Source organism: Arvicanthis niloticus, chromosome 1 (genome assembly GCF_011762505.2).
Source record: "Arvicanthis niloticus isolate mArvNil1 chromosome 1, mArvNil1.pat.X, whole genome shotgun sequence".
Classification (NCBI taxonomy): Eukaryota; Metazoa; Chordata; class Mammalia; order Rodentia; family Muridae; genus Arvicanthis; species Arvicanthis niloticus.
The window spans coordinates 112,263,752-112,277,245 of record NC_047658.1 but is presented as its reverse complement, the minus strand read 5'-3'; the positions used below and the strand labels follow the sequence as shown (position 1 = coordinate 112,277,245).

The 13,494-nt window shown below is 47.3% G+C and overlaps 1 protein-coding gene across 3 annotated transcripts in view; it reads right to left on the bottom strand.

Annotated features, from left to right (window-relative positions):
- Kmt5b (lysine methyltransferase 5B) overlaps positions 1 to 8,150 on the bottom strand; it is a 49,027-nt gene extending 40,877 nt beyond the window's left edge. For 2 of the 3 annotated variants that reach the window (XM_034500732.2, XM_076914652.1), the window contains exon 1: positions 7,781 to 8,150. Coding sequence is in view for 1 of the 3 variants with exons in the window: in XM_076914652.1 (XP_076770767.1) it covers positions 7,781 to 7,817 (37 nt within the window). In the remaining 2 variants the exon portion in view is untranslated. Of the gene's footprint in view, positions 1 to 7,440; positions 7,556 to 7,780 lie in introns of those variants that run through there. The other variant, XM_076914647.1, reaches the window with a different exon arrangement.
- Between the last annotated feature and the right edge of the window lie 5,344 nt (positions 8,151 to 13,494).

Genomic DNA, 13,494 nt, shown 5'->3' with positions numbered 1-13,494 from the left:
TTTTAAACACTAAAACTCCTCTACTGGTAAGTTCTGACTAGGCAGTTACAGTATTTGGCTGTGGATCTACAGTTGGACCTAAAATACAGTCCTCTCTGAATGCTTCAGTAGAAAGGATACTGACTGACAGTTTCTTTGACCTCCACATTGGAGTACCTGACCACAGCTTTTATGTAAGAGACACTCCTTGACTCCAACAGCCTCAGTAAATATTATTTCTAAAATGGAGGTTTTAGCTATGTTACTGTAAACAAAGTCCACAAAACTGAACACTGTCTCCATTTTCCCACCTGATCAGGGCTCACTCAATAGTAACACCCAATACAAACAAGGGCCAATACAACCAACATTTCCTTTTTTTTTTCAGTCCGTTTTCTAGAGATAGATGTCACCTACTGCCCCATACCAGTAAGTACAGCCTCTATAGTCCATAGCTCTGAACAGTACTCAACTTCTGAGCAATAAAGATGGTTCTTGGGCTGGAGAGATGGCTCAATGGTTAGGAGCACTGACTGTTCTTCCAGAGGTCCTGAGTTCAATTCCCAGCACCTACATGGTAGCTCACAACCATCTGTAATGGGATCAGATGCCCTATTCTAGTGTGTATGAAGAGAGCGACAGAATACTCATATAGAATAAATAAATTAATCTTTTTAAAAAGATTTCATCATCTCTACTGTAAAATGTCTCAGCCTCAGGGGCTAGAAAGATGGTTCAAAGAGCATACTATTCTTTGCAGAGGACCCAAGTTTAGTTACCAGCACCCACACTGGATAGCTCATTGTAACTCCAACTCCAGGAGACCCAATGCCCTCTGGAGACACCCTCAGATGCAGCATAAATTCACACAAACATGGGCAAAAATAAAAACCAAAGGAAGAAACTTAGTTGAGCATACTACCTCATGCCTGTAATCCCAACTACTTGGGAGACTGAGGCAAGGAGCCCAGTGTTTGAGGCCACTAGACCACTTAGTGAGATGCTCTCATAAATTAAAAACCCACACAGACTTAAGTAGCAAGTGATTTGACTAATTCATTTCCAACAAAGGGTCACATTCAATAATACATGACACACAACAAAAGTACTCTGAGTTTTATCATAGGAAGTTCAATGTCACGAAGGAAACAAGGATGAACAAGATACACAGGCACTAGAGAAGAGAGCCATGCCTTGCAAAGCAGCACCTCACCTACAGTGAGAGAACAGAGTCTGTGTGGTACAATAGATGAAATCTCTTAACTAGTGTTCTGGGCGCACCACACCGTGGCTTCACTTTGACTCAGCGTTGTGCCAAAAACTGCATAGCATATCATGAGTCCATGGACAACCCTGTAATACATGTACAATGCTACTACTGTCTTCTTCAGTGTATTAATGAGAACAAGGCCAGAAGAATTAGGCAAGATTAAGCCAAGGTCAAATTGGAACACTGTACACTCTTAGTACAAAAAAGCAATAAAGTCTCAATGCAAACAAATCTTTGAATATATCTGCCCCATATATGAAGATCCTAGAACAGAATGGTAATGGTTTCTGCCTTCATAGAGCTGATTCCAGTTCGGGAAGAGATGACTACATATGCAGTCATCTAAAATAACCACAATCTAGTAAGAACTACAAAGATGTGAGGAAATTAAAAGATACAGAGACTTTAACCAGGAAAAATAAAAATGAAACATAAAGCCGGGCAGTGGTAGCACACTCCTTTAATCCCAGCACTTGGGAGGCAGAGGCAGGCAGATTTCTGAGTTCGAGGCCAGCCTGGTCTACAGAGTGAGTTTCAGGACAGCCAGGGCTACACAGAGAAACCCTGTCTCAAAAAACAAAAACAAAAACAAAAACAAAAACAAAAAAGAAAAGAAACATAAACAGGACCATGGTGTAGGAGGAAAGCCCCCAGCTACTTACTTCTAGTCAGCAAACATTTTTAAGAGCCAACTAACTTTGAACTTTCTAGGTCCCTGAGTGAGCTCCTTCTGCTTCTTTCTGGAAGGGGAAAGGTTTCCTATGGCCTGTCTAGCCCCAGACTACACTAGCTCACTGGCTGAAGGGTCAAAGACCCTTTGTTCTCAGTGTCTGTGGGCTCGGTATAAATACATGCTCTACATGATGCAACACAGGCATTGCCTTGAAAATAAAAATACTCTTCAGAGATCACTGACTCATTCAGACACATCGGACACTTCATTTTGTCCTATAAATCAGATGAAATGATTCATTCTGCAGACCTGGAATCCATTCATTTCCACAAACACAGCAAAAGCCTGCTTGCTGGGAGCCTTTAGGCACTGTTCATGGTGCTGGAATAGTTGTTGCGACCACGGAACACTAGAGGGCCCACAAGAGCTTCCACCTTCAGAAAAAAAGCAGAGCCACAACTCCAAAGGTCGAAAATATGGCTCAGTGGTTAAAAGCACTTGCTGCTCTTTTCAGAAGACCAGAGTTCAGTTCCTAGTACCCACATGAGGCACTCACAATCTCCTGTTAACTCCAACTTCAGAGTATACAATACCTTCTTTTGGACACTATGAACACCTGTATTCACATACACACAGACACACATACATTAAATAAAATTTTAAAAATGCTGATTAGAAAAAATGATGACCTGGTGCTCCTTTAAGGGGGAACACCTGCACAGAAAGCAGGTGGCCTACCACCTGTACCAGGTGCTATAGTACTCACACTAGTCCTTAGTGTGACTAAGGACTCATGGCTTAGCTACTCCACTATGCAGATATTAGCACCACAAACAAGGCAGCTCAGGAGTGAATTTTGCTGCTCAAATAAATTTTAACCACAGGTGGCAATGTTGAGTCTCAAAAACTCTTGTTGAAATTCAGTCCAGGCTGAGCCACAAGCAAAAGACTAAAAAAGCTGATCAGAGACAAAAGACCCCTGGGTCTGTTTACTTGTTTAGTGTGGCCTACTACACACAAATAAAAACATGCTGCAGAGATGTAACTAACTAGCAAGTAGGAGCCATATGGAGCTTAAGTATCAAGACTTTCGGACCACTGATGTATGCTAATATCTCAATCTGAAAAACCACCTGGACTGTAAAGCCTCTTTTGACACTTCAAAAGACATAAAACCATATGAAGCCTGAAGATGAGCTGAGTAAACCAACTGGATATGTTAAGTATGATTGAAGTGGTTCTTAGAAATGGGAAGATACGCCGGGCAGTGGTGGCGCATGCCTTTAATCCCAGCACTTGGGAGGCAGAGGCAGGCGGATTTCTGAGTTCGAGGCCAGCCTGGTCTACAGAGTGAGTTCCAGGATAACCAGGGCTACATAGAGAAACCCTGTCTTGAAAAACAAAAAACAAACAAACAAAAAGAAATGGGAAGATACAAGAAGATGAAGTAGAATTTAGGACTAGAAGTAACTTTGGAATGTCCTATCATTCTTCAGAAACAAAGACCTGGCCCCATCAATGTCTTAAACAGTGACACAGAGACTGCAACACAGTACTGACTCCTCTGACCAGCCCCTGAATTATATATTTATACACAGCACCACAGCTGTACACACAACCCTAGAGTTCAACGGTGTCTGAGCCTGTGCTGTTCCCACATCAGCCTCAACTCAGGGTCTGAGGCCAGAAGCAGATGTTAACTGGTTTGGCTGTCCCTGGGCATCATGGAAAGAAAATGGCAAAATAAAATGTCACTTAGAGGCTTACTGAGTATAGGTGCTATTTTTCCTCCTTTGTGAAACTATTTAAGAAAACAAAGGCCAATACAAGGCTGCAAATGGTTTCAGGCACATGAGAATTCAGCTACTCTAACTTTCTGGCTTAAACAATACAATATGGGAAATCTACTCTCTCAAAAAAATTTAAAAAGAAAATATATCACTAGAAGTTAATAAAACTTAGAAAAATAGGCTAGGGTGATTATTGTATAGATGGAGTCTCTATAATAAAACCCTACAAAGCATTTAAAATAATATGCATATAACTAAAAATTGGGGAATAAAACAAGTTATATTTGTAACTGTAAACTATGTTTTGGCTTTTCTGGGAGGAGAGTGGTTGGAGACAGAGTTTCTCTGTGTAGTCCTGGCTGTCCTGGAATTTGCTCTGCAGACCAGGCTGGCCTCAAACTCAGAGATTCACCTGCCTCTGCCCCTTAAGTGCTAGAATTAAAGTCATGTGTAACCACCACTAGACTTTGTTTTGGCTTTTTGAAATAGGGTCTTACCATGTAGTCTAGGCTGACTTCCAACTTGAAAGCATCTTATCTCTAAAAGGCTAGGATTGTAAGTACATGCCAGCCACTATGCTCAAACACTTTAAAGTGTTTGTGTAGGAAAAAGTGGATTTCAGATCATACTAATGGGCAAAAAATAGTTTAGATACTGAACAGGCACCTTTCCTCTCACTGGCACTTCTAATCTTCAGGAAGCATCCGATTACTTGGGGGGTGGGTGGAGATCACAATGAGACCTACTATTAAAAAATGTATTTAACAACTTCCTATTAGAGTAGAAGGAAGAATGCAGATATGGACAATGGATTTTAAAGGATGCCCTCTGTTAAACAACACACCTCTCCCCTCCCACTAGTTAAAAGCTCCCGACCCACTCATTAAGAACCCTTGTCTGTACAGTAAATGTATGGAATTCGGCCATTTAACTGCAAAGTTTGGGGGCTAGAGAGAGAGCTCAACAGTTCTGAGCACTTGTCACTCTTGCAAAAGACTCAAATTCAGTTCCTAGAACCCACAGAGTGGCTCCTAATCATTGGTAACTCAGGTTCTAAGGGACTGGATGTCCTTTTTAATCTCTGGGGGCACCAGATGCACATATCCAAGCAAAACAACACATACATATAACTTCAAATATATTTTAAAAACTTCAGGGATTTTAATTCACACTTCAAGATAAGAGCCTTTTAAAAATGATTTTCCTAAATTATATGTACATGTGTGGTTATGTGCACATGAGTACAGGTGCTCTTAGAGGCCAGAAGTGTCAGATTCCCTGGGGCTGAAGTTACAGGTGTTTGTGAGCCACCTGACTTGGGTACCAGGAACTGAATTCAGGAACTCTGGAAGAGCAGAACTCACTGAGCTGTCTTTGCAGCCCTATGTTTTAAGATTTCAACTGAAAACTTCTCCGTGAAAAAGCGGCTTTGCAAACTGCTGCATACATCAGCTAGTCAGAAACTTTGATTTATGAGTTTTACCATAACTAAATCCATTTTCTTCACTGACATGCCAGTAAAACAAGTGTTTTATCTACTCCAAAGCCAAAGTAATTAAAGACAGAAAAAGCAAAGGTTACATATACACATAAAGCTAGCATCTAGTGCCCAGAACTAGCTCTACCTGAGATACAACTACTCCATGCTGTCTCTTCCTACAGTTACTCAATTTCTGCTAGGCAACCAAGAATGTGACCTCATAGAGGGATGACACATGGTCCCTTGTTTTTATAAGAATGCTCTAGAGATAACAAAATCCCAGACCTTTTGACTAGAGAGAAAAGGATTTTGGTGAATGGAGAGAAGGTAAAGTTCACATTCGACAAACAAAAGCACAAAATAATGAATGGAATCATAATGATTTATCTGAGAGCATTTGTTCTGCAAGCCATTGGAAAAGCACTCCTGAAGACAAAGAGCTTCTCAGACACTATACACAAACCTGCTGTACAACCCAGACACAGCTGAGCATTATAAACGTACAAGCTGATACCTCTGTAGAAGATTACATTTGAGGTAAGATCTACTGATGACCTAAAGGGAAACTAAAAAAGACTGCCCCACCCACCTATAAAACACCTGTCCAACCACACAGAGCTCCCAGGACACACCCCTCTCATCTGCACACATTTCTGTAGCCTGGCCTTCCACTGGTATCTTCTACAAGTATGGAAAGCTCAGAGTAGTAGCCCAGTGTCACCACAGTGGGTGAAAGCATATTCAAAAGAGCACTTGAGAGAGTCCTTGGACATGGTTTTTGAAAGAGTTGGGTTTCAATTACAGAGAAAGGATGGAAACCTATTCTCCTCTTTAAGTGTTTTGTTTCTTTTTTCTCTTTTATAACAATTTTAAAGAACACTTTCAATGACGATAACTGGATACATTTGAAAAACTAGTAAGAGGCCTGACAAGCTAGAAATTAACAAATGATCTCTTTCATGAAGTGGCTACTGAGCACCTGTGCTGAGGCGGACCATATAAATCTTAGTACTAAGATTCTATAGGCTCACAGGAAAACCAACGTATGTGCGATGGCACAGCTAATCTCAAAAAGTATGCAAAGACGTTCAGTGAACACAGGAATCCTGCTTTCTACGCGGGCCAAGCAAGATGCTTGTTCAAAAGACCGTGCCAGCAGCAGGCTACTCTCTATTGGAGCTTTTCAGAAGATGGGCGTATGCTGGAACAGGAGAAAGGGTGTGGGGATGCAGGAGACTGGATGGTCAAAAGGCATCAGGTATGGAAAAGTAGCTTGGAAGTAAGCTTGGAAGAGGGAGTAGAATGTACAATGTCAAGAGGCTACAAACTCAGAAACTACTGTTTCCCCACGTACGACATCAAGACTTTAACCCTGGACCATAGGGAGCGCCTAGTGAGGGACATGCGTCTACACAGTAAACGTGTGTCTTTGGCAATTCACTCTCAAGGCATGGACTTCACGCACAAATCATCTGTGATCGTTTCAGGCAAGAAATAACTGCTTCCTCGTCTCTGAAAGGGCTTATGTTTTGTCTACTAATTACCCAAACAGGCTGGCGTTGTTGAAAAAAAAAAACAAAAACAAAAAACAAAAACGGGGAAAAGTTACAGGGACAATCGAGTTCCTCTAAGGAATCCATCCACTCACTCCGCAGTCTCCCAAACCCTCAGGCCTCTGTGTCAAATAGTCTTTAAGTCTAAAAGGCAGGTTAAGAAAAACCATCAACTCAGGTAGTTCATCTTGTCTGCTCCCCTGGAGAGAACTCTCTGAGTGAACGCCGTCAGAAAGTTCAACATGAACTCCACTTCTCCCCTCTCTGTCCCGACGAGCGGATGACAGATCGAGTGACGCCAGAGCCACTGCGCTGAGCCTGTGCCCCCGCGACGCCGCGGGACAGCACGGAGAGGGGAGGGCGCGTACTGAAGAGCGACAGGCTGAGCCTGGAGCGACAGGAAACGAGGCTCGGGCCAAAACAAAAACAACCGAAAGTTCGGCGCGCCAGCGCGAGCAGATTGGGCGAGACGCTTGACGGCCGCCCATTGGAGAAGAGGAAAAACACAGTCCCCCAATCCCGAGCGGCCGAGCAGCTCCCCTCGTGCGGCCGCGACCCGGCCCTCGCCGACCGCTACCGCTCCCTTCCGGCCGCCGCCACCACTGCAGGCCCGGCTCGCCCGGCCGCCCCGGTCCCGCAGCCCCGCCCCGCGGCCCGGTTCACGCACGCACGCACGCACGTCCTCCGCGGCTCACCGCCAGCACGGCCGGTCTTCCAGCACCGGGCCGGTCCAAGAGCTCCGCCACCAAGCTCCCGAAGAGCCAGGCTACACTTTGTCGTCCCTCCAGAAAAATTAATCACCAAAAAATATTTCCTCAGAAAAAATTGGAGAGTAAAATCCAATATGGCGGCATGGACGTAGCACCGCCCGCTGCCTCCGCTGACGGGAGGGGGGGGAATAAAGGAGTCCGCGTCCGCCGAGGGCCCCCCCAATCCTGCCGCCACGGCCGCCACCGCGGCCCGCGCCCAGCCCCTGTCCCCGAGCCCTGGCTCGCAGCGCCGGGCCACCGCCGCCTCACAGACCTCGGGCCTCACCTCCAACTCGCGCGCAGTCGCGGAATCTGAGAGGCATACGCCGGCTTCGGGGCTTCGCGTCCTGCGTTCTCGCGCAGCGCCGGGTGCCGCCTCCGGTCCCCGGGCGTCCTCACCTCATAGCCCCCGAGCCTCGCTGCCGCGCCGCAGACGCGTCGCCGCCCCCGGTGAGCCACCCGGACACCGCCCGGGCTCGGTGGAAGGACACGAAAAGGAGTCCACGGATGACGGCGGAGGGACACCACGCCGACACCGAGCGTGCGCGCTCCTTTGCCCCGCGCTAGTGGCCGCGATGGCTTCGACGGAATTCTGTGGGAAGAGGCGGAGAGACGCCAGAGAGAATGAAGTTCCCTGCCGCGGCACCCGACGGCGGAGGCACAAGAGCGATTTTTCCAAAGAAGCCGCGTCGTTGCCGTCGCTGAGCCTCTAGGCGGAGGGATCGCAGCGAGCGTCGTTCGAAGATCCCTCCGCCCGACTGCCCTTTAAATCTCGGTGGAGGCGGCGTCGCCGCGCGCCCGGCGGGCGCCACCTAGTTCGCCGGCCGCTTGTCGCCCCGCGGGGTCGGCCCCCGCCCCCGTCCCGTGCGCACCTGCACCTACCAGGGACAGCTCCCGAGCTGCGATTTCTGGGGACAACTACGAGCGCAAGGCGCTCCAGGTCCTCTGTGCCTCCGGGATGCACAGAGGGGAGGCGGCCGGGGATGGCGAGTTTCTTTGTTGTGGGGATGGGTGTCGTTGGAAGCAGAAACAACCTTCAAGACCATGTGGGCCACCGGAGCGTTACCACGCGGGAGGCGGGGAGGAAGCGTGCGTTGGGTCCCCCATGCTGACACCGACCGCTTCTTAAGCACCCACTAAGTGACAACCTTTCCACGACGCAACCACTTCTCGCCCTCTTCGGGCTCCACCGGCGCTAGAAAGGCGGTTTGGTCCTCCGGGAGCTTGGGGCGGAAGATCCGGAGTGGCTTTCACCCACGCCTGGGGTATGGCGAAGCCCCACCCCTTGGATCTTGCAGTCGGATAAGGGGTGCCGCACAACAATAACGAGGGTCACATCCTTGTCCCTAACCAGGCATCGTTCCCAGCGATCTGGTGTAACGCGTTATTTGTCCCTCAGGGTAATCCCCAGAGGTCGAGAGCATTGTGGGTTCCAGTTTACACATAGGGAAATTGAGGCACGGACTGGTTAGGCGACTTTTCAACTAGTCAGGGCTGGAGCCAGAGCCTTTTATACACAACTTTATTAAAAAGCAAAACAAAACCACAGGCTTTAAAGCAGGTGTTGGGACCTGAAGGAGGTGTTTGAGGTTGTCACAGAAGCAAGCGCCTGAGTGAGGTGGAGGGTGTTAAGGAAAGGTACGAAAATATCCAGGCAATGGAAAGAAAGAATGCAACTCCAGCCACACATGGGACAGGGAAGACAGCCGAGGTCATTCCAGGAGAGCCCCAGCCTGTCTTGGTTCCCTGCAAACACCACTACCACACTGCACCCTCACATACCTTAGCACAAGCAGGCATCTTCTAGAGGATGGCTCAGCAGAGTCAAGCTAATACCAACTTAGCTCCTATTGCCTCCTCTTTCATCTTGAGTAGTAGACGTGACACTTGTTATCCTCTTCCATAGATGAGAAACAGAGCCATAGTAACCTGCCACGGACACATAGCTGGAAAGGTGTATTTCTTCAAAACTAGAACTCCTGTGCTGACCTCAGCTGTGTGACCTGTATCCTCAGTCTACACCATCGTGGGAGTGGACAGCCGGCATAGGAGATGGCCACAGGAGAAACAGAGCTTGACACTTGCAGGTCTACTTCCTGCCCTTTCTAGTCACCTGTGGTATCAGATCTATCCTCTCTATTCCATTTTTGTAGACACAGCTAACAATTCCTTTGATCTTAGTTGTTTTGTTCCGTTTTTCTAGTTTCTTAATGTTTTCCCCCAAGACTTCTGTAGGGCTTGGGTCCAAATATGTGCCAGAGACACTAAAGTTGCTTCTGCCGCCTTTGACACCAAACGCAAGGAGGTGAGCACTCATGGAGCACCATCTACCTCCAGTGGGCACCCACAGTCCCACTGATTCTCAGATGTGTGATGCTCAGATTCCAAGTCCATCCAAACTTCAGCCACCCTTGGCCCCATGTTCCCCGTCTTTCCTACCTCAACCCTACAGCACATGACAATTCAGGCTCACCGAAGCTCCCAACTCTGTATAGCTCTTACACTGCTTCCATTTATTCCCTGCTGAATGCCAGGCCAAGTGTTGTGGGCATTGTCTTCCAAGGGAATGGACCCAGATTCTAGCCTGACACAGAAGACACACAAGTAAGCATAGCACAGCCTTTCAGCCTCTCCAGGGCTGGGCTGTCCCTCCAGTCCCCCAACACCTGCTGCTCTTCTAGCTGCAGCTGTGAGACCTAGGTAGACCATGACTGATGAAACCGGGCTGGGCTCAGGACCTATGTTGAGCCATGATGAAAGCTTGGGGCTTTTAAAGGGCTTGATCTACGGAGGTCATAGCTGAGCTGGCTCTTGCCACAGCTGGGAGTTGCCCTCCTGGGGGAAACTGGAAATTAGACTTTCCTACAGTGAGAGGCCAGCTAGAGGTGTCTCCTGCCAGCTGGCAAGGAGTAGGGATCAGGAAATAGAAGGCCAGGCACCTGCTGGGCCCCCACATGACAGGAGCCTTGGCATTTACATTGTGAAGCCTCTGGGTACCCGATGGCAGGAGAACCAGCCACAGAGCCTGCCCCCCACCCCCAGACTGGCTGGACTTTAAGGGCTTAACAACTCCAAAGAAAGGCTGAGTTGGCGATAGGGTCTCAGTCTGCCCTGGCAGACACACCCTGAGGCTGACCGATGGGAGCCCCAGCCCAATACTGGCAGGTCCCCTGAGCAAGCAGTGCCATTGCCAGGCCACTGACTGAGCCCACAGAGTCAGTCCCTGTGGCCAACAGACTGCCATTGGTATGCCCAGTGGCATTTTAGTCACCTAGCCTGGTCCCATGTTCCATGGTACTGTGTCTCCAAATGTCAGCTTCAGCAGTCCCCTTTTGCCTCAGGAGATTGCTCACCAGAACCCTGTACTCCTTTGGAGTCCTTGCATACTGGGCTGACCCTGGGACCTCAGGTTGAGTGAGTCACTTCCCAACTTCAGTTTGGGTGTTTGGACTCTTGCATGCACCTCTCCAGCCTCATCCCCAACAAATACAAGATTGCTCTGCTGAAAAGCAGGTATCAGAGACTGGTAGGAAATGAGGATAGATTTGGGCATTCTGGGAACCTCTGGATGGCTAGCTGGCTTCCTGGTCTTGGATATGGGCAGCACCAGGCCTCTGGACTGCCCCTCTGACACTTCCTTAAAGCAGCTCCAGTACTCTTTCTGCCCTCCCTTATGCAGTGGCCTAGCACCCTCACCGTTCTACCTTTGCCTTACCAGACTGGCTATCTATCTATTAGCTGACACTCTTCTTGGAACCTTACTCTTCTCCACAGAGGGAGGAGGGCTTGTTACATTGCTGCCTGTAAGCCTTCAGAGCTGCTCCTGGAGTGCCACATAGAGAACAAATTCATGTTCAATTCTGATTCCTGGAAGGGATGGAGGAGGGGTTATTTAATCTTCCAGAGTTGCTTTAAGGATAAGCTCATTGACCCCACTCCCAGTTATTCAGCTGATGATGTTTCTTTTCCACACAAATGAGCTTGGAACAAGTGTACAACGTGGGGGTTTTGTTCAGGGTGTTCATCGGGAACAAGACACCATGTCAAGTGCTCTGTGGTTGAAAGAAGTCACTCTTAGGTTCCTGCATCTTTTACATCCCTCATTAAGCCCAGACATGCTGAAGCTGTCTGAATTCTTTGTATTTGTCATACTAATTTTTCCATTATTTACCAATGTAGTCTCAATAAGATACATTTTTAAACACACACACACACACACACAAACACACACTCCATTCTTCTTCTGTGGCTGTAACAAAATACCTGTGGCTAAGCAGCTAGGTCATTGACAAGAATAGGAGTTTAATATTAGACTCACAGTTTGGGAGTTTGGCAAATCTGAGACCATGATGCTAACATTGGGTGTTCAGTGAGACACAACAACATTGCTAGTTTAAGTCTTTGCTCCTATCTAAAAAAGATTTATTATTAATTATGTGTACTTCTGCAGGTATGTGCCTATACGTACGTGCCATTGGAGGCCAAAGGAAGACATCAGATCCCCTGGAGCTGGAATTAACAGGCAGTTGTGAGCACCTGACATGGGTATAGAAACCGAACTTGGATGCTCTGGAAACATGTATGTGATGTTAATCACCCATCCAGCTCTCCAGCCCTTCTGTTCCAGTTTTTATAAAGCAGCTCTTGGGCTGGGGAGATGCTCTCTCAGTAAAAGTATGAGGACCTGAGCTTAACCTCCAGGCCCCATGGGAATAGGTCAAGAATGATAATCAGCTTGTAATTCCAGCATTCAGGAGGCTGAAACAGGTGAATTGTGGAGCTAACTGGCCAGCCTCGACTGCTTAACAAGCATCAGGCTAGTGAGAGACCCTGACTCTAAAAACAAGATTGAGGCTGGAGAGATGACTGAGTGGTTAAGAGCACTGGCTGCTCTTCCAGAGGACCCATGTTCAATTCCCAGCACCCACATGACACTGTACAACCATCTGAACTCCAGTTCTAGAGGCTCTGATGCCTTCTTCAGTGAACTCATGAGGGCACTGCACACATGTGGTTCATAGACACACACACAAATAAAACACCACACACAGAAAATAAATCTTGCTTTAAAAGATTTGTTTATTTTATCTATATGAGTACACTGTAGCTGTCTTCAGACACACCAGAAGAGGACATCAGATCCCATTACAGATGGCTGTGAGCCACCATGTGGTTGCTGGGAATTGAACTGAGGACCTCTGAAAGAGCAGTCAGTGCTCTTAACTGCTGAGCCATCTCTCCAGCTCCACAAAATAAATCTCTTTTTAAAAGTTGGGCATGGTTGCACATGCCTTTATCCCAGAAACAGGTGGATCTCTGTGAGTTTGAGTCCAGCTTGGTCCACATAGTGAGTCTCTAGACAGCCAGAGCTATTTGAGACCCTGTTCTTAAAAAGAAAATAAAAATGGGAAATTTCTGAGGAGTGAATGACACCTGATGTTGTTCTATGTCCTCTACATGCACAAGTTCATACATACACATGCACACACATGAACATGGACAAAAACAAAGCCACTCATATCATCAGAGTCCTATCCCCCATGACCTCTTCTTACCCTAACTCTGTTCCAAATCCCCAACTCCAAATACAATGAAAGTGTGACCCTGAAGATTAAGATGTATGGACCTGGGGGACACACTTGTCAGATTTATTAACACAAGCCTAGACACTCCCGGGAAGAGGAACCCCAACTAAGGAATCGTTCCCGTTACACTGGCCTGGAGATTCTCCAGGCAGTGAAAAGGCAGGCAGATCTGAGTTTCAGACCAGCCTGGTCTACAAAGTGATTTCCAGGATAGCCAGGGCTTCACAGTCAAATCCTGTCTTGAAAACACACACACACCCCACAAATACAAAACAAACAAAAAATGCATACCTTTGCCTATGGAGATGTCTGTGGAGCGTTTTCTTGATGAATGGTTGATGTAGGAAGGACCAGCCCACTGTGACTAGTGTCTCCCTTGGGCAGGTAGACATGGGCTGTATAAGAAAACTAAGCA